Source organism: Salmo trutta, chromosome 7 (genome assembly GCF_901001165.1).
Source record: "Salmo trutta chromosome 7, fSalTru1.1, whole genome shotgun sequence".
Taxonomy (NCBI): Eukaryota; Metazoa; Chordata; class Actinopteri; order Salmoniformes; family Salmonidae; genus Salmo; species Salmo trutta.
Window position 1 is genome coordinate 18406409 of NC_042963.1, and position 27752 is coordinate 18434160.

Consider the following 27752-nt stretch of genomic DNA (forward strand, 5'->3'; position numbering starts at 1 on the left):
AGACACTATGAGCTGAACATAACAGTATGTCAGTGGAAGAGAGGACAGTAACAGGAGACACTATGAGCTGAACATAACAGTATGCCAGTGGAAGGGAGGACAGTAACAGGAGACACTATGAGCTGAACATAACAGTATGTCAGTGGAAGGGAGGACAGTAACAGGAGACACTATGAGCTGAACATAACAGTATGCCAGTGGAAGGGAGGACAGTAACAGGAGACACTATGAGCTGAACATAACAGTATGTCAGTGGAAGAGAGGACAGTAACAGGAGACACTATGAGCTGAACATAACAGTATGTCAGTGGAAGAGAGGACAGTAACAGGAGACACTATGAGCTCAACATAACAGTATGTCAGTGGAAGAGAGGACAGTAACAGGAGACACTATGAGCTGAACATAACAGTATGACAGTGGAAGGGAGGACAGTAGGAGTACGGCACAGTAATTTCCGGTACGGTAGTCCTGGTACCAATTTGGTAGCGGAATTACAAGCTTGAATCACTTAATTCACAAACAAAATTGATATCAGTAAAATCACTGTGTCATTGGTAGGTCTACCATTTACTTGTTACTTCTGTTGTCCGGATTTACCTTTTGTGTACACCATACACACACACACACATCTGACACATAAAGACTATACATATTGTTACATACACACACTGGCACCTTCTAGGGCACCTACAGGATTGCATTTCCCTGGTAGGTCACAGGGTTCAGTGTTTGAGTAGATCCTGGGCCTATAGGAACTCCCACAGATATTAAGACCCTCAGCCTGCACTGTTTTCACTGGCTAAGTCCTTACCTAAACACACTGCACTGCGCACTCTCACACACTACACACACAAAGACCAGAGAGTCACCCAAGTCCACTGTAGCGTGGGGTGGGGGGGGGGTGCCCAAATTCTGCCATTCCATTGGTCACTACACCAGTCATTCAAGGTAATTCTACAATGCCATTGGCTATATCATGGGGTGCAAGGGGTGGGACTGAGCTGTTGCCAGGCCTGATGCGCGTCTGCTGCTGCCGTGAAGAATCTGTGTTTTCTTTGTCTTAAAATGGTGGAATGTCTGTCCGCTGAGCAGGGGACCAGCCAGCTCGGCCAATTTTATTGAAGGGGACAAGGGTACCAGCTTTTAGTTTTGACGTCAACTACGCACATTTTGGGTGGAGATTGGAAAACACCTTTTTTTGTTAACATGAACCCCATTTCAAAACGTTTTCTCACAGTTATTTTACATAGCCTACTAATTGACCAGTCAAGTTTCGGGTTCAGTTTTGGCCAAACTTTTTGACCTTGGCTTCGTCATGTTTTCTCACGGTTGTTGTTGGTTCTATTCTGAGTGGCTGTGATTGTCACGTCCTTCATCACGGCAGAGTGAATCCTCATTTAAATGTTTTCCTTCACCGGCGTACTCGTTACCACCACACCCTTTTCTGGTCCCTGACATAGGCTTAAATATTTAAATAACATAAAACGCTGTCATTTGTCCATACCGCCGTTTTTGTTTTGCTTGCGTTGTCTCTCGAGTTGGATGATAGTGATTATAGATGGTTGATTGAGCATCAGCCATCAGCTTGACTTTACCTCACCGTCATTCCTGGAGCAGCCAGTCATAATTCCTGGTCATTGACGTCAGTGTTTCCAGCAACCACCTTACGCAACTCTTTTTTGCTATGAAGGGGATACGAGCCAGATCCTGTCAGATGGGCCTAATGTTTAGCGTTAGGGGCTAGCTAGCTACGTGCTTGTTCTACAGGATGTGATTCACGCTATGGGAGAGAACATTGAGGAAGAAGACCTTTGTTTGACGTACTGTACTGAGGTTGGTTTATATGTAATCTAGTGACATGAGATCATGTTTGTTCCACAGAATATGTTTTGTGTCCGTTGTCCTAGGTGTGCGCTTCTTCCATGGAATGGCGAGAGAGCATGAGAATTTTTAGAGTGTGAGTTAATGGTTTATGGAAGGTTTAGGGGTGAGTGTGTGTGTGTAGTACGGTTGAACCAGGTGGCACGGTGAGTGGAGCCATGTCTTGTCTCGGAAGAAGCTGCCGTCGGTGACGTCAGCAGTAGCTAAGAATCATAGTCTTCTCTCTGTCCGGTACACGAGGAATGTGTCTGACCGCAGTTTCCACCCACGTCAAATCTTAGGCTACCTGAGAACGGTGTTTATTTGTGTGAACGATTCCAACTTGTAGGCTAGGTCTGTAGTCAGGGCCTTCCAGGTAGAAATAAAACCTCTATGTTGGGTCACGTAGGAGACCATTGCTAACTACATTAGCCAACTTTTTTTGAACTGCAGAAATGACAGCAATTCATCAGTTGTAGTTATCAGCATAATTTAGACCCAAATCAGCTCATGTACAATAATGGATTAGTACTTTCCGGCAACTGAGTTGCTTTTTAACTCCAGGAACAGTACTTCGTTAAGTTGTCTTTGACCTTGAAGCCTGATTGAGCCCTCGGTCTTGAATGGAGTTCATTCTGAATGCAGAGGCTCTGGCTGTGGCCCAGTGGTCTTGAATGGCTGCCTTTCTATTTTAGGTGACTGCTGATGTAATAGCTGTAAGCAAATGGATGGAAACTTTTTTTTTTTTTTTTTCCATGACATTGTTTTTCACTTCAGTGGTCACCACCTCAGGTAGGGCCCGAAGCCGTTTAGAACTGTTCACCCATGGCCCTCTCTGTCCTCACCACCTCTTTCAATCGCTCCCCTTCCCTCTCTCCCCCTTCCTCTCTGGTCAGTATAGACCAGGCAGAGGTTATAAATAGCTCCTGAGAAAAGGCTCTGGCTTGTCCTGGCCCCTCTCTCTCTTTCTCCTCGCCACAGCAGCAGCCATTCAGAGCGATGATGCCCCCCCCCCCCCCCCCCCCCCCCCGAGTGAGCTCTGTCTTGGGGGCCAGGTGGGGAGACATGTCCCCCAAGAAGGAGCCACGCTGGCAGAGCGTGCAGATGGACCTGTACATGGCCCTCATCAGACCACCTCACTCTCAGATACTTGTAAGATGTACGTGATAGGGGTTCACAGCCACCACAGCACACAAACAAGCAGGGTCTCTCTCTCTGATGCACACAAGCATGTGAAGACTTTTCAAACGCACTGATTGACCCTGACGTACTCAGACCCTTACACACTGACTGTCTGAGATATATATATATATATACATACACACACTAGGAGTGAGCTGAGCTCCAGACCCCCCCCACCCCCCCCACCAATTAGTGTGTCTTTGTGAGCATCCATGCTACAGCAGTCCGCTGGTATGTCTCACATCTGCAGCTGCATGCCCACCGGTCCAGCCGGAGAGAAGGGGGGGCAAGGAGAGAAACCTGCGCCCATATTTATAGTGTCTCTGAGTAGGAGTGCTGATCTAGGGTCAGTTTTGACTTTTAGATCATAATGAATTACATTATATTGAGGGGGGGGTTTCTTGATCCTAGATCAGCACTCTGAGATGCTTTAGAAGAGGAAAGGAAGAGATAAAATGGAGGGGAGAATGAAAGATGGGGAAAGAAGTGTCTGAGGATAGTGGGGAGAAAGAAAGATGTATGCCTTTTTTATCCACGAGCTTTTGTAGCCTGACTTTTTTCTTCTGTCTGTCTTCACTTTCTTTTGCTGTCACAAGGCCGTAGTAGGCCTATTTCAAGATTGCTTTGTACTCGCAATGTTGAGGATCGATATCAACCAAGTCCAGATTGCGTAATGCCTCTATTCAACCCGACCTCAGACCTGCGCCGGAACGATGACGCCGCCGCCTCAGCCTTCACACTCGTTCTTAATTGGAGGCTTTCAGAGCTGGTTTACCTCACCCGTACACCGCCAGTCCTGTTGTGCCAAAGTCAAGTCGCTACATGGCCATCTACTGCCTCATCTCCCGGCCTCGTAGTGAAGTTCCAGGTGAGGTTTGAAGTCAACCACAAGAATGTGGCCTCGCCGTCTCAACATGTAGCCTATCACGAACCAACCACGTTCTGCTGTCGTCAGGCCTCTCAATGCAGCTGACCTGGCTAGTGAGATGACTCAGGCCCGTGCAACAAATATCTAGGTCATTGCTGCCATCTAATTGTACATTTTAATTGTTAGCGATTTTTTATTTTTATTTTAGGAATTGTTTTTATCCAGCTGGGTGGTACATAGTAGGGATAGCCTCAGGCTGAAGAATATTAGAGTACTTCTGTTTTAAACTGATAAGACCACTGTGTTTACAGTATGCTTTTGGTATTGTTTTAAAGTTGTTACAGTACAGTACCGACAGTTATTACTACGGTATAACAAAAGTTACAACTGTCACAGTAGATGGGGTATTCATACCACAGTGTGATCATTATTAACTCGAGTTACATTTGTAACCGTTATGGCTACTGTGTAGCACAGAATCCTGAACATGTAGCCTCCTTCAGACCCACCTGGCTCTTTTCCTCGCTACTTTGCGACAGCGCTTCAAGGAAGAACATGGCCCACGTCCACATGAGCAAGCTGTGACGTCCTTCATTTCCACGGGCGCCGATGACGTTGATGGCCATTTTAAGGCAGCTCCCCGCACCTCTCTGAATCAGATGGGGTTGGGTTAAATGCGGAAGACCCATTTCTGTTCAAATCATTCAGTTGGTCAAGTGACTAGGTATCACCCCCTTTTTCCCTTATTGTGGGGGTTCTGGTTTCGCACCTCAAGGACTCTCCTCTCCCCGGATTGGCTGCAAGTGGAGAAGGGTGGGGGGGCAGTTTGCGAGAGCCACAAATAGGTTTCTCTCTTCAGGTCTTTTGTAACGTTAGCCGGCCGTCAATTTTTTTTTGAAGTATTTCATTTTGCAGCCTCTTCGGAGAGGAACGGTGTGGCGAGAGACGTTGTTTTGAAAAGTTTTCTTTTTCTTCCACTCAGCTATGGTCGGAGATTATAGTCCCATTTCAGCAGACAATACGGATATGCACTCACAGAGGAACTCGAAAAGCGGATTAAGTTGTAAAATGGTCCTTCAGGCGGTGGGCAAAGTATTAAGGTAAAAAAAGAAAGAACCGTATTTTGGAGTTGACTGTTCCGTGCAGTTTGCTCGTTCGACGGTACGCGTGACAGCAGCATGCTTGGTTTATAGTGGAACTTTCCATGGGACAGCAGGAGGAACATCCAAATCAATGGCTGATTTTGGGGAAATACAATTTGGTTTAGGCTACATTTTATAAGACACGTCTGCTTTGCAATTTACAAAAATAAGAACGGGTTTCTTCTGAATAGAATACGCTTGTTGGTTTGTTTTAGATGTAATTCTGATTTTAGAAAAAAAAGAAATGTACCGTTTTGGATCAAATGTGAACAAAGTAGGTTCTAGACTCACTGTTAACATGATACGGACGGTAGGTGTAGAAGCAACATGGTGTGTGTGACGACCAACTCACTACCGTGTGAGAAGTATGTAACGTTAGTGTCCTTTTCATGTCGTTAAATATTCGACTCTAAATCCGTTCTTGGTTCGATGCGGTGGCAGCAGCAGCTATTGGATGCAGGAACATGTCGTTTTCTAAGGTCTGGCACTGATTATGGAAAGAGAATTTTAGAATAGAACAGGCGCTGTCAACTTTCTCACAGCAAAGTAGGCGCAACTTGCGTTCGTTTCAACATAGGCCTACTGTTCTCTCGTCGCAGTATTGTTTACAGCTCACAATTTAAAAAGGAAATTGCTGTGTGTCTTAAACTGCAATTACAGGCTTTTCGACTCTCAGGTTCCAGGTTAACAGCAATTCACTAGTCAGTGGAATTTGGTTTGGCATTCAGCGACTGCTCGACAGCTTTCCCCAGCAAGACTGAACAAGAGCAATGTGATATGTCTCCTCAACCACTAAATAATTAAAGCCCCAACTTCCGTTTTAACCAATTCAAACAAAAACATTGCTTACTTAGAGGTGTTTTGGATAGAAATATGTTTATGGTCCTACATTCTCTATATAAAACATCACGAGACACCTTTAGAAGCATTTTGAGGCCAACTGTTTCAGTGTTGCATACTACAAATGTAACTTAGACTTAAAGAATGTATGATCCAAATAGTGTTAGTATCGAATGTGTTTTGTGGGTCACGAAACAAATACAAAAAAACAATCACAGACCCACTTTCAGAATTCATCCCATGAAGAACTCTAGCACTGTGGAGAAATGTACACCACGTAACCCATGACAACACTGCCTCAGTCTGTATGTGCATGGCTGGAAGTAGACACCTTGTTTTTTTTTAAACCAGGAAACGCTCTTGACCCTTATAGCAGGAAACACTCTTTTAAACACCCAAATAGGCTACAATTCAGGCCCACCGGCTCAGAATTGTACCTTGTTAAGTCACATAGTCAGTTTAAAACTTGTTGGCCTATCCATGGGGCCTGTCAGTGTGGCTTTTCCTTGTGAAGTCTTTCGAGAAACGTAATGAGGCTAATCCTTCATGGGACAGAGTTGACAGACCGACCATGCTGGTTAGTTTCTCTTTGAAGTTTCCCTTGTCTTACCGCTACCTAAACGCTTGGAAACATTCAGTTCTAATTATGGAACCTTAGATAATAGATACCGCTATGTACAGTATTTGGATACTTCAGGATTTTGTCAATGAGGCCCTTTTTATCTACTTCCCCAGAGTCTGATGAACTCATAAATCCAATTTTTATGTTTCTGTGTCCATTATAAAGGAGGTTAGACGGATTTTCCCACGGCAATGATAATTCCTCTGACACTAGTTGTCAACTTCCTACAAACTGCACGCAGTCATAAACATGGTATCCACAAGTTCATCTGAACCTGGGGAAGCAGATAAGAGCCTCATTGCCAAAATCCTGAAGTATCTGTTTAAGAATGCCCACCATTTTCGGATTCCGTGCTGTAGGAATGAATTATTGTACAGTACAGCAGTCACAAGAATGTATTATTGTACATTACAGTAGCAGATGGCAATCTGTCAAACCTAACAGGTAACGACAAGTTCTTCTGCATGCCCCTCCTTTCAATGGCGCTAGAATGCCACAGTGATTGCAATCGGTTGATGCATGTAGCCTACACGTACTGCTTTTTAAAATGAACTTCTATCACCGTCAAGTGGATTTTCCAGTTCAGTGACCATTTGAGGAAGAATAACGAAAGGGAGACTATATGGCAGCGTTTAGACAGGCAGTCCAATTCTGATCTTGTTTTTGCAACAACAAAACATTTGCCCAGCTCTGAAAAAGATCTGTGATTGGACAAAAAAAAAAAATTATTAATGGGGAAAAAGATCAGAATTGGTTTGCCTGTGTGAACGCAGCCGATGAATGCATAGTTCTCAGTGTTGCAATGTAATTTTTTCATCACAGAAGGGACGGCATTCAATATGCTTTTTTTTTACCACCTGAAAATTGAGACGCATCAAATGATTCCTTCCGCAGCAGCAGGGGCAGTGTTGTCGCTTGGTTGTTTCATCTGATCTATAGGCTATTCATCAAAGTAGCCTATTTTGCATTGAAAACCACATATAACCTCAGCCACTGCTTCAAATAGTAAACCAAACAACAAGAATCCACCCAAAAATATGTTTTGTTTAGAAGTAATAACTAGTAATTACAGACTATTGTGAAATGGTAAAACCTACTTTAGCCAACTAGCTAGCCATGTGCTTTTTCTTCTTCTTCGTGACCAAAACATGACGTTCTATTTTTAGCTCATATGGGAATGAATACACAAGCAGCATATTCAACTCCAAGTATAAGAGTATTTACCGGGGCATATTCTTTTATTATACATTTTGATTATTTCAAATGGAGATGTGGGAAGCTAACAAGGCTAGCTTGCTATGTTTTTAGCCAGGCTGCCAGCTAGCTTCTACTAGCTAGGGAAGGCGACTCTTCCTTGGTTTCACAAAGACAAAAGAAAAACAATTTTGATATTGCTCCGCTGTGAATGGGAGAGGTACCAGCGAGGCTATCGTGTTACCAAAAGGTGTCCGCTACTCCAAAAATCCCACTACTCGCATGTAGTCAAACACCTAGATCAAAGGAGTGAAGCTTGTAAGCTTTTCTCCCCCTCACACACGTCTGTTGTGATGTTGATGCCCTTACATTAGTGTCGGCAGGGGTTCTTAATGGGTTCAGCGGGGCAGTGGGGCTCTGAATGGGGTTTAGCCCTATTGCAGCACACCGGCACGTGCTGGATGGGACCCCCAGCCTCCAACACATTGGTTTCTGTCAAGTCAAGGATCCTGTATGCCATGAAGGGAAATTGATGTGATTGTAGGAAACATGGCATGAAAACGTACATTCAACTAGGTTACAAAAAACAGACTTAACAGAATTCGCATGGCAAAAGAAGACTATCAAACCGGCTTCGGGACAGTTTGGCTTTGACTTCTAAAAGTAGAAGAAATCCGAGAAGACTGCCATTGTTGCACATTTCCCCCTAGACTAGCTGAGTATGAAATGTGTGGAGATTTCTGCCCTTACTCCTCTCTCTTTATAGCCCAGTAATGGCTGCCGTGGCTTGGTTGGCTCGGCCTGCTCCTCTGTCTGTGGTTTTTCAGGGAAAAAGAACCGTTTGAGAAGTATACTCAATTTAGACGCCTGAAATAGATGTAGGGCTGCCCCTAAATCTTAGTCGGCCAAGAGTCGTTTCTTTCGACCAATCGACTGGTGGTGAAAGTGTATTTTTCCGTAACTGCATTCGGAAACCATTCCGACTCCCTCACTTTGCCCACATTTTATGGTACAGCCTTATTCTAAAACGGATACTTTTTTTTCAATCTAAACACAATACTTCATAAAGACAAAGCAAAGACAATTTTTGTTTTGCAAATGTATTAACAATAAACATCAAATTTACATACATATTCAGACCCTTTACTCGGTGCTTTGTTGAAGCACCTTTGGCAGCGATTACAGCCTCGAGTCTTCGTGGGTATGACGCTACAAGCTTGGCACACCTGTATTTGGGGACTTTTTCCAATTCTGACTGGGCCACTCAAGGACATTCAGAGACTTGTCCCGAAGCCACTCCTGCGTTGTCTTGGCTGTGCGCTTAGGGTTGTTGTTCTGTTGGAGGGTGAACCTTTGCCCCAGTCTGAGGTCCTGAGCGCTCTAGAGCAGGTTTTCATCAAGAATCTCTCCTACTTTGCTCTGTTCATCTTTCCCTCTACTGACTAGTCTCCCAGTCCCTGCTGCTGAAAAACAGCCCCACAGCATGATGCTGCCAGCACCATGCTTCACCGTAGGGATGGTATTGGCCAGGTGATGAGCGGTGTCAGGTTTCCTTCAGACGTGACGCTTGGCATTCAGGCCAAAGAGTTCAATCTTGGTTTCATCAGACGAGAGAATCTTGTTTCTCATGGTCAGAGTCCTTGAGGTGTCTTTTAGCAAACTCCAAGCGGGCGGTCATGTGCCTTTTGCTGAGGAGTGGCTTCTGTCTGGCCACTCTACCATAAAGGCCTGATTGGTGGAGTGCTGCAGATATGGTTGTCCTTCTGGAAGGTTCTCCCATCTCCACAGAGGAACTCTGGAGCTCTGTCAGAATGACCATCGAGTTCTTCTCCCCCGATTGTTCAGTTTGGCCGGGCTCTAGGAAGAGTTTTGGTGGTTCCAAACTTCTTCCATTTTAAGAATGATGGACGCCCTTGTGTTCTAAAAACCTGTTTTCGCTTTGTCCTTTTGGGGTGTTGTGTGTAGATTCAGGCAAATTAATTTAATACATTGTTACAGCCTTACTCTAACATGTGGAAAAAGTGAAGGAGCCTGAATACTTTACCAATGCACTGTATATAGACACACCCTATGTGTGTTAATAAAATCAGCTATATGTAGGTTACTGAGCTTGTTGGATGCTTTAAGCACATTGTAATTAAATAATGTAGACACACAAATGACTCAAGGGAGCCAGAGATCAAGATGGCCTAAAACCTTTTCCCGAGCCACCACGCTGCTGGCCTTCGCAGATTATACACCCCCGAAGTTGCCAGTAATAGAATACACCAGGGGTCGGCAGCCTTTTTTTTCATTTGGAGTGCCAATTTGTCATACCATTTCTACCGATCTGCGTGCCAGTTATGATTTTCATATGCACATTTTTGTGGAACAGTTTATTTTATAATAAGATCTTCACATCTCAAAATCATTGTCATGTGATTAATACAAATTCTATCTAAATGAGAATTATACAAATCTAAAATTAACTTCTATTGCTATGCATGGCCTGTCTGCAAGGAACTTGAAACATTGTATCAACTTGGTCCAGCCTGAAGCTTGCGCTAACAAACTTGCAACATTGTTGGGGGGGGGGTAGTTTGGTCCAAATCGTATGTTGGGTAGTATATTTATTGAACATTATCTAAATCCTATAAATAAAAATTTGGGTGCAATCAATTTGCCTAATTTCTCATAGATCAAATTATATTTCAACAAAATTACTCTTTTTCAGGGATGCTAATCGTATCTGTTGCTAACTACCTCTTGACTTTCTATTGCTTCTCTTTTTGGCCTCTGACTTGTTTGGTTTGTTTCTAGGGTTGTGGTTCCGATGAAATTTTTGTTGGTCAACAAAGTACAAGAACATCATTCAGGTATCTGTTCCTTATCTGTTGTCGTCTTGTCGTCTCCTCCTCTACCCTCACCGTAGATACTGTAGGGTTGTTTCCCCACTGCTGTTCGGCTGGTATTACATTATTGAATGAAATCCAGGCGGTGAGAAAAGCAGCATGTTTCTCTGGTGTGAAGCTCACCCCCACATACCGGAGATACAGGAAGCATGCTCAGCAGTTGCTTTGCAAATCCATCATAACTACCCTTCAGAGAGAACGGGGGGAAAACTGCTCACGTTGTCTGGCACAACTTTATTAGTGCACATTCTTCTCCCCAAATCATTGTGGGGTCCATGTGTTAGTTCCTTCTGTTTAAGCTTATGGGGAGTGTAAGCCGATCCTAGATCTGCGCTCGTGTGTGCTAGAAGCCATCTTGTTTACGGTAACCGTGTTGGATGGATGCGAACGCTGTTCCCCGTCACAGATTGCATTAACCACTTGCATCTGCAAATCATTAGATGCCTCCACAGTTCACCAGGCCAATTTAAGCAAGAGTTGTTGCCCTTCACTTCACCAACATGGCTGGCACTCTGAAACCTCTGTGAACACACAGTTCAGCTGGTAGATAATCTATGGTCTTTCTCCACTTGAAGAGGGGTGCTCACAGGCACTGAATGGTCCACTCCAGAAACGAAACGATCCACATAAGTTTCCCGAAAAACGAGGATTGCACACTCTGTCCTCTTCTCGGTTTCAGTGTGACCACTTCTCTGAGGTGAGAGAAGGTCATATTTGACATATTTCATCCCTCATTTATTCTTTCTCTTACCCTTTTTCCTTCTTTACTTCTTTTAATGTAGACCTGTCTCTCCTAACCCCCTCTCACCCTATGCACAGACTCACCTGTCCAGTCAGGGTCAAGAACCTCAGGCCCTGCACTCCCCTCTCCAACCTCTTTCCTCTGGCTCTGCCCTTTCTCTTCATCTTTCTGTGCCCTCTATCTGTTCTCTTATCTCTTCATCTTTCTCACCCCGTTTCCTTTCTCCACTATTATACATTTGTAATTGCTGTCTGTCTGTCTTGTCTCCTTCCCTCGCTCTTCTCCCTCAAGGAGCAGTGAGACAGGTGTATGTGATCCATGCTTGTCAGCTACATGTTCTGTCATGTGAAACAGCTTATCGCCAGCCATTAAGGCTTCATCTACAGATATTATCAGAGTACACACGTTTTCAACGGCTTCCATAAGCCCTTCAGAAAACCGTTGTGCTTGTTCTTTCAAAAAATTACTTCAATTTGTTTCACTGAGTCATTTCCTGTCTCTCCTCCCTAATTTCGTCATTTTCCGCACCATGCCTCTGAGGTATTTTCTGGATTCATTACTTTATTTTAGGATAAAGAAAACTTCAATTTTGCCAGCATCGCTCCCCCGACACACACACACACACAGGCTGTGGCTGCTCGTGGTAAAGTTCTCCCAGGCAGAGTCTTTGCCATAAAAGGCATTGTATTCCTCCTCACCAGGCCAGGCTAGACCAGACCCGAGACCAGGGCCAGACGCGTTTCTGGGCAGGAAGTTGACATTGCCTGGTACTAGGAGGAAACCATGCATGCTGTAGACTATGTAGTCACGCTCACCAGCCAGGCGGTCTAAAGACGCTGCGTGTAGGAGAGCTTTGAAGCCTGTGACTCAAATTATAGCGTTTAGGTACCTATTCTAGCCCACAGTAATGGGTTCTTCAAGTGTCGTGTGTTTTTTGTCAAGGTCGTTGCACGTGTGGCGGTTTGAAGTCTCAGGATGATTTCCTGAGGGGAAAAAACGGACAAGACTGAACACACAAAGGGTGACGAATGCAGAGCGAGCCAGTGCAGGGGTCCTAATTCCTGTTTTTTAAATTCAATAACCAAACACGCCTCCTCAGCTCTGATTTTAAGTTCCTTGTAGGGGCCTGGAAGTTCTGGGTTCAAACCATTATCATTTTAAATGATAGGGGTGCTCTTTTCTTGAGTAGACGTGGTGCTATCGATCTATAACAGGAAGTGGGGGGCAGGGTGATGTTGAGGTCAAAACTGGAACCGTCGGCTGGCTGACCGACAGACTGGATCTCACAGCTGTTGGCTCTGTCGAACCCTTAAGTCTCCATCTTATCCCCCTTTTTGTCTCACTCTCGCCTCCTCTCTGGGAGTCTTACAGCTTGCTGTAGCTCCTCTCCCTCTCGTTGCATGACCAGCTGGACACGGCAGCTGCGTCGCCATCCTGATCCTCCAGTAACGCTGACCAGACACCAGCCCTGTCTGCTGAGGTCCGTGTGTCTTTTCACCTTTCAGATCTACAGCCGTCTAGTCCTCATGACACTTAAGTCAGACAGCAGAGGGTGGTCTTAAAAGTCCTGAACCATGACGAGTTGGCAGTTTATAGACATAGTCTGTACGCTACTTTCCTCTGTCTTTTTTTAGTTTTTAATGCATGTCTGTGTGTGGAAGGGAGAAGCTAGAGATATGCTTTGGGGGACTAAAAGGTTAAGTTTTTTTTTTTTTGCAGTGTTTCTCGGTCCAAGAAGCCTCGGGCCTCCCAGAGGTCTGTCATGTTTTGTAAATCTGTTTTAGTAGTTTCCATGGATATGTGAGGGTGTAATGTCCAAACTTTTTTTTTTTCTCTCTCTCTCCTCAGTCTTTCTCTTTCTGAAAGTACTTGATTAGGCCTGTGGGCAGCCTCTGTTTTCTCCCTCTTTGGAAACCAAACTAGCAGTCGTCTTGAGCGTTGGCTTCCCTCTGCACGGCTCCAGTTGAGAAGACTGAGTGTTTTTATGGCAGCTCTTTTTTCTCCTGATTCTGGACTGGTGTCAGTCGTCTGGGAATTAGGATCTGGGAGTGGGAAGGAAAGGCTATAGCCAAGAGCACACAGAGGGTGGGCACATTGTGTTTAGACAGAGGGTGTGGGGAGAGCTGGGGGAAGGAGGGGGGGTGGGGTAGTTTAAACGAGGGTCAACAGAGGCACAATAAATTCAGGGAGGGAAGTGGAACTCCCCTGTCCTCAAACAACCCCAAACACTAATAAGACAGCCCGAAGAGAGAGGAAGAGTGAGGGAGGGAATGAAATGAAGATGAGGGAGGGAGATGATTTAAAAAGGAGGGAGCGAGGAATTGCGCCGTTAGAACGCCGATCACGTTCTAAAGTGGGACGCTGAAACTCAGTCGAGGTTAAAGCTCTGTGAAATCCCCAAGATGTTAAAAAACTCTGACCACCAGAAAATAGTGCTGTAATCGTTATGTAAATGGAGCCAAGTCTGCGGTGTCCCCCCAGCCTAGTCTCACTAGCCTATTAACTCATTCAACCTTTAACCCCTAGATCAGTGGACTAGCTGTTTGGGTGAGGGAAGGCGGAGAGTTACGGCCCTGGAAGTGTAGTGATGGTGTGATATGACAGACTCGTGCTAAAAGTAGCGCTGGAAGTACAAGGCGCTAGCTGTGTGGTAACTGGCCCTTACGGAAGGTCAGGGGTCATGCCCTGGGTCCGGTACAGGAACAGAATTCTCTCTGTACAGATGCTGGGTGCACAGCGGGAGAGACACGGCGACCCTGGCACTGACCTGTGTGTGAGTGTGAAACAAGGTTGTCTGCTAAAGGCGGTTTACATAACACACTCAGGCCAGGGTGATACAGCTCAGTTCCACTTTCCGTTCAAGTGAATTTAATGTATACGAAACAACCCTCTGCAATGTAATGGCTACTAGCTAGATACGGTATCTACCTTTTAAAAAAAATGTTGTCAAACTGAGTAGTTGTTAAAATGTCCTCTCTGTCGTCTGTGACTGTCCCTGTGCCTCGCTCTAACCCCCCCCCTTCTCTTCCTGTCCCCTACAGGAAGTCTAAGACGAAGCCCAATGGGAAGAAGCCGCCAGCGGAAGAGAAGAAGCAGTATCTGGAGGCAGAGTTCACTAAAGTACGGGTGGTCGACTTCGACCTGAAAGAGCTGGTGATGCTGCCCAGGGAGATAGACCTCAACGAATGGCTCGCCAGCAACAGTGAGTCAGCAGCATACACGCTGAGATAACATATTTGGGGGTCGTGCTGAGCTTTCCGCTCGTCTTTCCAGACACGACAAAGCTTTCAGAAAAGCCAAACACTTGACAGATTTACTTGAAGGTTTCCTCCAGTATTCAGGCATCTGGATTTCTGCCGTACCAGAGTGCGTCTTCACTTTGACCATGCGTTCAATAAAAGCACTGCACTGCAGCTAAATCCTCAAGACATTTATCCCCAGGTGCAGCTCCTTACGCTATGGGCAATTCCAAGGTAAGAGTGACAGACTGATTTTGTACTTTAAAATGTATGTCAAACAAAAACCAATGATTTCCAAAGTTAAACAAACCATATAACTATATGCACAATGACTACTTAGCGATATCCACTGAAACTTTTACAAAAAAACACGTTTACTTTATTATGATACGGTTTGTGCTGTTTGTGCCTCGATTCTGTTACCAAACATTGCATCCGCACTGTTCTTCAAGTAAATGTAGTTTTTGTAAAATGTTCTGTGGAAATTCTTCAACATAGTCCTTGTACGAAGAGTTATATGGTTTGTTCAACTTTGCAATCATTGGTTTTAGTTTGATATACTCCGACTTTTCACGTTGAAAGGAAAATGTCACTATCTTACCTTGAAATTGCCTATGGCTCGATAAGAACAATGTTATCTCAGGCATCTCCATCTTAGACGTTTCCTCCGGAAGTGTCTGAGCCCCTGTAATGCCCTGCAGGCTGAGACAGCAGAATATTCCATCCAGACTATTGACAATCCACTGCCTGTTCTATACACATTGCCTTCTCCGCTATACAATAAACTATATTGATAGTTCAGAGGCATCTTCTCCATGGGCTTGTGAAGGCCTGTAACGCCCTGGGTTCTCGGTTGTGGGTTGTTTCATCAGGCTTCGCGTGTGGGGGACGACACAGGAGTTATTTAGTTTCTCTCAGGGCTTGTTTTGGAGACTGAGCAACCTGCCAGGTGCTCTCCAGAGGGGGAGTTTTTTTTAACGTGAAATCAGGGAGTTGCGCAACAAGGCCGACCCCCGTCCGTATCGTTCTATGCTACGTAAGGTTGGCCACAAACAAACGTGGCGAAGAAGAAGCACGAGAAACATACGAACAAGTTACCTTGGGGCTAAAATGCTGGTCATGAATGGAGCCAGCAGCACCTCCAACCTTCTGTCTGTCTCTCTCTCTGCTTACTACCTGGGGCTGAACATGTACGGTGCTGTTGGAAATGTTGTCTGTACAGATGAACATAGCTGGGGCTCTATTTGAATGAATTTGATGCGTGTAGGCTATTTAACCAAGGCTAGAGCTGGAGCAGACTTACGGAGTGTGATAATGACATTATACATGATAATATTCCTCTTCTCTCCCTTCAGCTACGACCTTCTTCAATCTTATAAACCTGCAGTACAGCACCATCTCCGAGTTCTGCACTGGGGACACCTGTCAAGCCATGACCGCCTGTAACACGTAAGTCCCCCCCCCCCCCCCCCCCCCACCATTGGTTTATTCATCAGTGCTCTGGCCTACCATTGGTTTATTCATCAGTGCTCTGGCCTACCATTGGGTTATTTATCAGAAGTCTCGCATCTATTATACAGACCCATGTCTTGATAGCAGCAGAGCTTTCTGACGCCAGGGCTGCGCTGTTACCCCTGACTTTCCATGTTGTCTTCCTTCTCTCGCGCTCTCTCTCTGTCTCTCTGTAAAGTGGAGGACTGTAGCGCTGTCTAATACTAGTGAGAGACTGTCGGAATGTAGCTTTCGCTGTGAGCGTTCTCAAATCCCATGAGCCTTTCTGAGGTGCCTCGTGTTCCTAGCTGGACTGGTGCATAGTGAGGTCTCTGTACTTAGAACACAGAGTTCCTAGATGGAGGTCCAAGATCGAATGGTTCTGAGAAGCCGATGGGAGATGTGGCCATTTTTGTTTGTGTTCCATCGCCAAGTAAACCGGAGGGGCCTATCTAGCTAATAGTTGTGGTCTCTCTCAGGAAAATCCTGTTTAATATGTAGGACTTTCCATGGGCGCCATGACACGAGTCATCACGATACCATGCATCCATCCCCTGGTGGCTTTAGCTCAGAAGTCACCAAACCGAGTCTTTAAAAAAATATCACCTTCAGCCGTAGCTGTTCATAAAGGAATGCCTCTACTCTGTACAAAGGGCTCTCTACAGCTACAGTTTGTCTACCCCCCCGTACAAAGGCAGAGCCTACACCTACAGTAGTCGGAGTCAAAGACCGTCACAACATGGAGGACTATTCATCCCTGTCTAGCAGAGGGGAGGAGGTTGACTAAGTATTCACCCAACGAGTTGCCCCTGTCAGGGCGGGGTGCCGTTTTCATGTGTGGAGCCCTTGTCTTTGGAAAGAGGCCCTCCTCGCTTGTTTATACTTACGGCTGGAAAAACCAGATCCCCCACATTTAGGCTAAACCACACTACAAATGTGTGTTTGCACGCACCCGGGCGCACACACACACACACACACACACACACACACACACACGGTGGAAAATGAAAGTGACAGAGAGAAGGCAAACAATGGAGAAGCCGTTGAGGAATGACAGGCCTGTGACAGATTTGTTGTCAGGTAGCCTGGTGGAGAACAGGAAGCCTGGGGAAGTTCATGGCAGACAAAATGGCTAAATAGGGGTGGAGACCCGGTGTAAATCGGTGACGCCTTGCAACACGTCAAACCAATCAAATGCCTTGCTTGGGCAGAACTCCAATAGTGGTCACTAGATTAGTGTTGTAGGTGCAACAGTGTGTGAGGATGGCGGAGAAATAGCCCCCCCAAAAATCACTTTTATTGTTTTATTTAAAAAAATATATATTTATTTAGTCATTTTTTTATTTCTTTTTACACATCAAAATACATGTTGATTTTTGTGTACACAAACTTAATTAGGTCTATAATCAATATCCTAACTGTTAAATTGTCCATATAGAGTGCATTCGGAATGTATTCAGACCCCTTCACTTCCACGTTTTGTTACGTTAACAGCCTTATTCTAAAACACATTAAATCGTTTTTCCCCCCCACCTCATCAATACCCCATAATGACAAATCAAAAAACTTTTTTTAGAAATGTTTGCAAACTGAAATATCAAATTTACGTTACTATTCAGACCCTTTACTCAGTAATTTGTTGAGTCATCTTTAGCAACGATTACAGTCTTGAGTCTTCTTGGGTATGAAGCTACAAGCTTGGCACCTGTATTTGGGGGAGTTTATCCCATTCTTCTCTGCAGGTCCTCTAAAGCTCTGACAGGTTGGATGGGGAGCGTCGCTGCACAGGTGTTTTGATCGGGTTCAAGTCCGGGCTCAGGGAGGGCCACTCAAGGACATTTAGAGACTTGTCCCAAATCCACTCCTGCATTGTCTTGGCTGTGTGCTTAGGGTCGTTGTCCTGTTGGAAGGTGAACCTTCTCCCCAGTCTAAGGTCCTAAGTGCTCTGGAGCAGGTTTTCATCAAGGATCTCTCTGTACTTTGCTCCGTTCATCTTTCCCTCGATCCTGACTAGTCTCCCTGCCGCTGAAAAACATCCCCACAGTATGATGCTGTTCTCCCATCTCCACAGAGGAACTCTGGAGCTCTGTCAGTGACCATTGGGTTCTTGGTCACCTCCCTGACCAAGGCCCTTCTCCCTCGATTGCTCAGTTTGGCCGTGTTCTTCCATTTAACAACGATGGAGGCCACTGTGTTCTTGGGGACCTTGAATGCTGCCTAATTCTTTTTTTTTTGTTACCCTTCCCCAGATCTGTGCCTTAACACAATCCTGTCTCAGAGCTCTACAGACAATTCCTTCAACCTCATGGTTTGTTTTTTGCTCGGACATGCACTGTCAACTGTGGGACCTTATATAGACAGGTGTGTGCTTTTCCAAATCATGTCCAATCAATTGAAATTACCACAGGTGGACTCCAAGTTGTAGAAACGTCAAGGTTATAAATGGAAACAGGATGCTCAATTTTGAGTCTCATAACAAAGGGTCTGAATACTTATGAAAAAATGTATTTTTATTTTATTTCAAACAACCTGTTCGCTTTGTCATTATAGGGTAGTGTGTGTAGATTTGAGAAAAATAAATCCTCAATTTTAGAATACGTCTGTAATGTAACAATGTGGGAAAAGTTAAGGGGTCTGAATACTTTCCGAATGCACTGTATATGGAAAAATACACATTTTAAAATATCGACCAATTGATTGGTCAAAAGAACAGATTTTTTTTCAACCAAGGTTTTCTTTTCGGGGACAGCCCTAAATATTGGAATGAAATACAATTCCAATACGCAAACCCCATGAACCCAAATGCTCCCGGTGTTTCTAACGATGATTGTGGGCTGTAACAGCTGTGGAGACGTGCAGTCCGTCAGTCTAATGGTGTGCCACAGTAACGGCACCCCGCCCTTTTCCTGCCTCCCTGGCTGGCACTCACCCACAACACACAGTCACAGTCAATTCCCCCTACCCCAGGCACTGTAAAATGTGCTATTTTAGGAGAAAACTTTCCATGAGCTATGGGAACAGGCCCACTTGATAGTCTTATGCCCATTTTATGTGGGTGGGTGAATGGGTGTGTGGGTGTTTGTTTTGTTTTTGTGGGCTTATGACGTCTGTCTTTTTTGGCATGTTTGCCGGTCTTTGTAAGGTTGTGTGTGTGTGTGTGTGTGTGTGTGTGTGTGTTATCCTAGTGAGTGTTAGTGTTGTACTCTCCTCAGTGTGGGGCCTGGCCTGGTGCTTGTCTTGTGGTCAGAAGGGCCCTCCTTCAGGGTCAGTTATCTGGACGCTCTACATTCCTCAGGATTTGTAACGTCTGCCCCACAGCCCGCCAGACTGAGACCACGCCATGCTGCTATTGTTAACACAACCGTCCCAGTTTGGAGAATTGGTTGAACTTTTCACCCCCAAAAAAATACGTCTTTTCAACGCCTCGTGCTCATGGGATTCTGCTACTCCGCTCGTTCACTCACCTCTACTGCTACAGTTTCTTGTTTTCTTTGGGTTTCAGTCAAACCTTTTTGTTCACAAGCTATTTGCCTTGTTTGTAGCTTGACCTTGGTAAATCCCACAGACCATGCCATCTCTGCTCTACGGCTCATTGGGAGCCTGCGCTGGACCCGTAACCCCTCTAGTTTTGACAGCCTATCAGCTACCATACACTACTAGCCTCATTAGCTAATGGCTATATCAAATCAAAGTTTATTTGTCACGTGCGCCGAATACAACAGGTGTAGACCTTACAGTGAAATGCTTACTTACAGGCTCTAACCAACAGTGCGGAAAAAAAGGTGTCGTGGGTAAGTAAAGAAATAAAACAACAGTAAAAAGACATTTGAAAATGTTAGTTGGGCTAATTGAGGTAGTATGTACATGTAGATATGGTTAAAGTCACTATGCATATATGATGAACAGAGAGTAGCAGTATCGTAAAAGAGGGGTTGGCGGGTGGTGGGACACAATTCGGTTAGCCAATGTGCGGGAGCACTGGTTGGTCGGCCCAATTGAGGTACTATGTACATGGATGTATAGTTAGTGACTATGCATATGCCATGCGGTAGTAGAGAGAACAGTCTATGACTGGGGTGGCTGGGGTCTTTGACAATTTTTAGGGCCTTCCTCTGACACCGCCTGGTGTGGAGGTCTTGGATGGCAGGCAGCTTAGCCCCAGTGATGTACTGAGCCGTATGCACTACCCTCTGAAGTGCCTTGCGGTCGGAGGCCGAGCAATTGCCGTACCAGGCAGTGATGCAACCGGTCAGGATGCTCTCGATGGTGCAGCTGTAGAACCTTTTGAGGATCTGAGGACCCATGCCAAATCTTTTTAGTTTCCTGAGGGGGAATAGGCTTTGTCGTGCCCTCTTCACGACTGTCTTGGTGTGTTTGGACCATTGTAGTTTGTTGTTGATGTGGACACCAAGGAATTTGAAGCTCTCAACCTGCTCCACTACAGCCCCATCGATGAGAATGGGGACGTGCTCGGTGCTCCTTTTCCTGTAGTCCACAATCATACTGCTGTTAGCTCTGTTTCCCTGTTGCTTTAGCCGTGCTAGCTTCGACCTTGCTCACTCCTAGATGGGCCTTCCCTGTGAGTTCTCTTCTTTGTGGCGCCTGGTCATGCTGATGTGTTGTGCAGTTTATGACCCCTTTTAGCTCACGTGGCCGGCTAGCCTCACTCTCGCACTGCTAGCTCCAGCGCCGGTACAGTATTCCCAGGTTGCGTGTGTCCATGCTAGCCATGCTATCTTTTTGTTTGGTGATTTCACTGACTTGCAATTTGACCTTGCTAACTCATGACCACCGTGGCTCGGGGTTGCCTTCAGTTACAGCCATCTTGTAACCGGGTCACCCATCTCCGGGAAATGTTTGACCAGTCAGAGCGACGGGGGGTGGGTCGCGTTACTCCAAGACTGCAGGGAATTCGTCCCGATCTGGAAAGGAAACGGGCAGGGGGTTCATTAAGTCCACTGGAATGGAAATATGAAAACATGTCTATGTTAGAAGGGGGTGGGGTTGGCTGGTTCCTCACTGGGCTGGAGGTCTGTCTGGCAGGTCCACACACACACACAGTTCAGTCATTCATCATGTTGGGTGAAAGGTCCCGAACAGTCACACTCTTTTAATAATTCCACCTCCTGAATCCAAGTTTTTAACCGGGGGAAGGGACCAGTAACTTTATGATCAAACTTTATCAATGTAGAAGCAACAGTCATATTTTTTTCAGACTTTGATCTGGTTTCAACCGAATAGCATCCAATGTCATGAAAAACATGATTTTGACTGTCCGTGGTCTTGTTTGGAGACGAGGAAATGCTGTGAATGTGTGGGCTTTCACATAGGGGTTTGTGTGTTTTTCATCTTTCAACATAATGACGTGAATGATTCAGCCATTTTTAGTTTCTGGAAAGCACACCTTGCAGTGTAAGGAAGCTGCCTCGCCTGGCGCACATTCTTTACCCGAGATGATTCACGGTGTGATATATAGGTAGTGATTTGAACCTATCGGGTTGTTCCTTTTCAAGATCAGGTGACTTGTCAGCGATAACGTACTAGGCGAAGTAATAATAGCCTCAATCTCGTACATTTCAAAGCACACGTGTTTATTTCCTGGGGCCACCCATACGGAGAATGTATGCACGCATGTCAGTAAGTCGCTTTGGATAAAAGCGGCTGCTAAATGGCTATTATTATTATTACTATTATTATTATTATTTCTATGGAAGTAATGGTGTAGAAAAATGACCAACTGTCTTGTTTGTGTCCAGAATATACTACTGGTATGACGAGAGGGGGAAGAAGACAAAGTGCACTGCACCTCAGTACGTCGACTTCGTCATGAGTCTGGTGCAGAAGCTGGTAACAGACGACGACATCTTTCCTACGAAATACGGTGAGTGTAAAGCTCTGGTCCACACCTGCAGCGCCACGCTGTGGTCAGTCTGCAGCACTGCAGCCTCTCCCTGGTTCTCTGACATCAAACTGAAGCTGGGACTTTGAACTGTGCCACTGCTGCCCTCTACTGTTTCCAATTAAGTCATGTGTTGAATGTTTCTTTTTGGCACTTCATAGCCATCTTGGCATTGTGATAATAGCTTCTTTTTAAGTCAGAATGGTAATGCTAGCACCAACTATCTCTAAACCTGCTCTCCTCTCCTCTGTCTCTCCGTGCAGGTAAAGAGTTCCCCAACGCGTTTGAGTCTTTGGTAAAGAAGATCTGCCGTTATCTGTTCCACGTCCTGGCTCACCTCTTTTGGGCGCACTTTAAGGAGACAGTCGCCCTGGATCTACAGGGCCACTTGAACACTCTGTACGCACATTTCATTGTTTTCGTAAGGGAATTCAACCTGGTCGATCCCAAGGAGACCTGTATCATGGACGATCTGTCCGAAATCCTCTGCGCCCCCGCGCCCCCAGCGCCCGCCGCCCCTTCCTCCCCCACCTCGGCCCCTTCCCCCTCCTCACACAACCATGTGACGGAGAGATGAGCAGGGGTTGCCGCGAGAAGCAGCCCCGGGAAGGAGGTGGTAGATGATAAAGATAGAGGAGAGAAGTGGAAACAGAACGCCTGGTCCCCTTCCTAGGCCTCTGGCTTCAGCAGCAGGACCTGGAGACCTTCCACTACCCTTATATTTCGCTATGACGCCAGCCAGCCGGAAGGATCCAGGGGGGAGGGTTTTTTGGGGGTGGGGGGTAGGGGGGGGGGTGTTGTCACGCCAACAGGAATTGGCGTCAGCATGTTCCTCCCAGGGGCAAATCCCTCCCATCTGCTCTGCAATTTAAACTAGGAACAAACTATGTGTAATGTTTTATTTGACTTTTATTATATTTTGTTTTATTTTTCTCATTTGAGGACAGTGCGTCTGTTTGCCCTTTCCTCCCTCTGTCCTCTGCCTAAAGTATAGTTCAGGATGGTGGCTCTGCTTTGCTTGAACATACTATTGTACAGTGTTGTTATTGTGTGGAGAAAAGGTGACTCTATTATCGTATTGGCTCTTTGCTCCCCCTAGTGGTGGGAAGATTGAAGGGGGACGGTCACTACGCTGGCCTATAGGGAGCCATGTAACTGCCTGGTGGGCGACACTAGCCAATCACTGTTTGGGTTGTTAATCTTGGGATGATTCAAGTGCTTCCTACTCAGGACCTGAGAGAACACAAGTCACTGCTGCCAGAGAGAAGTACTCTATTTTTCTCATTCTCTCTGTCCACAAAACTTCTCTCTCCCATAAATGTTAGTTGTCATTCTGGTATTACTCTAGTCAGGTAATCACCTGATGTACCCCTCTTTAACAGATCCATCCCAGAGGCCACCCATAGAGGGCAGTATAGACAGGGTGGCACTGCCACACAAGCAGGGAGATAGAGAAGAAGATATAAAGATTGTATATTAGATATTTAATCTGACCAGACATGTTACTACAAGACAAAGTGGTTCCCATTATTTGAGTACAGGGGAGGGTGGTGGAGAGTGGAGACCTCTTCCCCAGGGAACAGAGCTGTTTGCTGTGAGTACGGTACAGCGGCAGCCCCCCTGCCCCCTCCAGCAGCACAGGAGAAGGACAAAGACATTGGTTATGTCTGCACGCCCAAAACGAAGGGAGGAAAGGAGGAGGGAGGATACGTGTGGGGGGTGGTCTGTTTGCTGTTCTGTATTGCGGAACAAGCCCCACGGTCTCTTGACGAAACCCCCCAGACCCTTATCTTTTGGTTTTTATTTTCCCTTTCAAATGTACTTTTTTTTTTTATTATTATCAAAGATGAAACTAGTTCATGAAAAAATAATGGCATCCTTACACATGTATAGAAAAATGCACAGTCTGCTTCAACTTCACTGTACAGAGAGTGGCAAGCTGAATCCGTCAGACATAGCCTCTGTATCAAGGAGGATTTGGGTTTATAGTTCTCCTTTTTTATTTATATCTATTTTTTTTTTTTTTGCAGGGTTCTTCAGTTCTGGCTTTTATTTTGATGTATTTTAATTATTAACTAAGTTAAAAGCAATTTAAGATTTTAAACTCTGCGGATAATAATCGAATAAAAGACAAATGCCGCTCCGTCTCATGTTGTCTTCTGTCAACGTGGTGATGAGCATGAGGATGAGGACTAAGTAGATGTGTGACATGCATAGTAACTTGACAAGGAAAACGGGTCACTTTTCAAGGAAGTTCTCCTCTGCATATCATCCACACACACACACACACTGTACAGTACATGTCAACAGGAATGCCTTTATTTCCAAGTCAAGCTTTGCATAAGACAATATGACGTTTTTACTATACAAGAGCATCATTATGTAGATCAGCGCTGGTCAAGTCCTTGAGGGCCACAGTATCTGCTATTGTTTTCATGCAGGGTCAGATGAAAAGCCTGCGATGAGCCCCGGTTGTCCGGGAGGAGCGTTGGGCACCAGTCTACTACGCACACGCTGGCCTGTGCCTTCAAACCGGATAATTGCATAGCTTTTGTATAATGTTACAAATCTATCCAACTGCGTTCCATCATGCATCTGTTTTCATTGACCACCCTGAGTAAGAAGGTATTTGATAGGTGCGTTGTTCTGGGAGTGATAGAACGGCACGACGTTCAGGCCTCTAAAATCACCGAACGCTTTCAGGTAATAGTACATTTAACATTGCAGTATGTAGGGGCACATTAGGCTACAATACTTGATCCTGGTCCTGACTTAATACCCACAGGGTGTGCAGGGTTTTGTTCTAGCCCAACACTGGATTCATCTAATCATATAGTCGTTGGTTGAAGTAGGTATGTGCTGGGCTAGAGCATGCATTCACACCTTGTGGGTCCCGTTGCCCACAATAAGAACATCATTGGATGATAAACAGCATTTCTGTAAAATTACAAAAATATCCCATTAAGATATTGGTAATAACCTCAATTTCAGATACAAAATGCATTGGCACTATCCACTCGTTTTATTAAAGTTGTCTATTTAGGCTAGTGGGCTGATGGTGCTTTGACGCTTTATGCGCAGTGAGAGTTGCCGCCTTCTCACCGACGGCCGCGGGGTGGAGTGCTCGTGCAGTTTAAACCTGGCGATGCCTCCGTCCTCATCCAGTTTCTTGGCACTGCAGCTGGGTGTCGGCACTCTAATCGCGTTACCGAATTTGGAGTAGTCTACCGCGTACGCGCCCTCTTCCTCGGTTATAGTGGGCACAAAGCGCTGCCCCCACAGTATCTCCTCGGACAGGTAGGATGTCCGGGCCTGGGTGGTTATACCCGTGGTCTCCACCACCCCCTCCAGCACCACTATCACCTCGATGTCATTATTTTGTAAGTCCGCTGGTGATAGCTCATAGAGCGGGCTGTCTTTGTTGATAATGTGACATATGATAAGAGGGGCCACCAGGAAAATACCGTTGGTCCCCACGGGGTTGTCCATGTGAATATCTATCTGGTCCAGGGGGACCACCTCGCCCTCCGGAGTGGTGCTACGCCTTACCACCTGCATCCGCACGGTGGCGCTGATGATCATGCTCTTCCTCAGGTCCCCTAAACGGATCATAAAGCAGAGCCTGTTATTTCGGATGGAAATGACAGCGTGCTTGCTGAAGATCAGCGTCTCGGCGCGCCGGTTCGCCTGGGCCGTCTTCATAAATATACACCCCAGCATGATGGCGTTAATCAACAAGCCCACGATGTTCTGAATGATGAGGACCGCTATGGCGGACAAGCATTCCTCTGTGACCATGCGTCCACCGAACCCGATGGTCACCTGCACCTCTATGGAGAAAAGGAAAGCGGAGGAGAAGGAGTGGATGTCCGTTACGCAAGGGACAAAGTCGTCACCTTTTTGATCCAGGTCGCCGTGTGCAAAGGCAATGAGCCACCACACCATCGCAAACAGCAGCCAGCTGCATAGAAACGACATGGTGAAAATTATAAGTGTGTGAAGCCATTTTAGATCCACTAAAGTGGTGAAAACATCCTGTAGGAACCGTCCTTGTTCGCGAATGTTCGTGTGGGCCACATTACAAGTTCCGTTTTTGGCAACGAACCGAGCCTTCCGCGCTTTCCCCTTGAATTTAGGCTGCTGGACATCCTCAGCCAAGCGGGTCAGCAAGTAGTCGTCAGGGACCAGTCCTTTTCGGGACAACATAGTGCTCCCATAGCCTACTGTTCACCGCGGGATCACTTGCCAACGATTAAGCAGATTAGCTACCTCCTCTTGATTAAAATCTATAGGCTAATTTCCTCTTCTCATGTGCGTCTTCTAACCGAAGGCGACCGCCCGTGAAAGTTCTCTTCCGAATGACCGCAGCTGCCAGAGGAAGAGTGTTGCTCTGTCATCTAGTTTCTAGAAGTATGTGAGCTCTTCACATTGCCCCGTTCCCAGGATCAGGCAGGCGCACCACCATAGCCGCCCAGGTCCCATGAGAAGATTCCGCATTCAGCTGCCGCTGTCAGTCACGCAACTGCAACTCGATAGTAGCCTACCGTCGCAATTGACGCACTGGTCTGGCGCGCTTCGTCCCGCGATTAATGTAGATTTAATTCCTACCTATAAAACGCTAGATAAAATCGCAACAGCAGTGGTGATAAAACTACCCCATGTCCATCGTTTGGACGAGGGAGGCAGGTTTGCTCGTACAAGGAAACGAGAGCACGAGTTGGGAAGGCGTTTAGGCAGAACAAACCGTTCTTTTTTTTACACATTACTCCATCTGTAGGCTAATATGCGACATTATCTCAATGCCTGGATTATGCTGGTGGCATTTCCCTCTAAATGAACTTAATTTAGTTGAATTGTTTAACTCCAATAGTTTATTTCTGGAACGTTGTTACATAGGGTCAATTCAGGAAGAGTGGCAAATCTTTATTGGTTTATTTACTGGTCTGACAAGAGGAAGTCAAAACTATTGTTTCTAAACCTTTGCAGAGAAACCACATGATCAAAGTCACATCACTTCATTGGTGTGACATCACAGCGGGGGGGGGGGGGGGGGGGGGGCAGAGCAAGCTTCAATTAGTGATATAGTTGTTTTTCTGTTTTGGTGTTAATGTGATAAAACTGTCAGAAATAATGCACTGTGCCAAATTGTGATGCAACTGTGCATACTATGCACTGGTGCATCAAAATACTTTAAAAAAGGTTTCCAATATTTTGTTTGTTTTGTAATTCAGTAATGTTTTTTAGTTGTCCTGCTTTTACCAACCATAGCTTCCTAAAAAGCACGGAGTAGCTACAGTGGGACAGTCTTATAGGCTTTTCCAATGGAGGAAAGAGATCCAGTTTACATTAGGGAACCCTAATGTAAGGGCTCTGGTTCTTGTAGTACTACACTTAACCAACCTAAAGCTTACCTTGACTTGGAAGAGTTCCAGTGTTGTGTTGGAAAGTCATAGCCAGCTAGCTAACATAGCGTCCCTATGTTTGTGCAGGGTTTTTCAGTAGGCTAAACTAGCTAGCTGCATTTGCTAGCTAAGTAAGTACAACTGAAAGTTTAAAAAACAATAGTGACAATTTCTCTCTTGCTTCTCCATTTTGGAAGAAATTAATTTGTTAAAAACTGTTCAACTACTGTCTTTCTCTTTGAGTCAACTACTCACCACATTGTATGCAGTGCTAGCTAGCTGTAGCTTATGCTTTCAGTACTAGATTCATTCTCTGATCCTTTGATTGGGTGGACAACATGCCAGTTCATGCTGCAAGAGCTCTGATGGGTTGGAGGAC

At 45.6% G+C, this 27752-nt stretch overlaps 2 protein-coding genes across 6 annotated transcripts in view; one reads left to right on the forward strand and one right to left on the reverse strand.

Annotated features, from left to right (window-relative positions):
* The window catches only part of LOC115197048 (MOB kinase activator 2), an 80227-nt gene extending 56116 nt beyond the window's left edge, over positions 1–24111 (forward strand). For 3 of the 5 annotated variants that reach the window (XM_029758190.1, XM_029758188.1, XM_029758187.1), the window contains exons 2-5: positions 14384–14544; positions 15937–16030; positions 21829–21953; positions 22235–24111. In XM_029758190.1, coding sequence (XP_029614050.1) covers positions 14384–14544; positions 15937–16030; positions 21829–21953; positions 22235–22548 — 694 coding nt within the window. In that variant the 3' untranslated portion in view covers positions 22549–24111. Of the gene's footprint in view, positions 1–4560; positions 5012–10720; positions 11298–14383; positions 14545–15936; positions 16031–21828; positions 21954–22234 lie in introns of those variants that run through there. The other 2 variants (XM_029758185.1, XM_029758186.1) reach the window with 2 other exon arrangements.
* A 157-nt stretch (positions 24112–24268) lies between these two features.
* LOC115197050 (ATP-sensitive inward rectifier potassium channel 11) lies at positions 24269–26524 on the reverse strand. The gene has a single exon (XM_029758191.1). It carries the CDS (start codon positions 26175–26177, stop codon positions 25011–25013), a length of 1167 nt encoding a protein of 388 aa, XP_029614051.1. The 5' UTR covers positions 26178–26524; the 3' UTR covers positions 24269–25010.
* Between the last annotated feature and the right edge of the window lie 1228 nt (positions 26525–27752).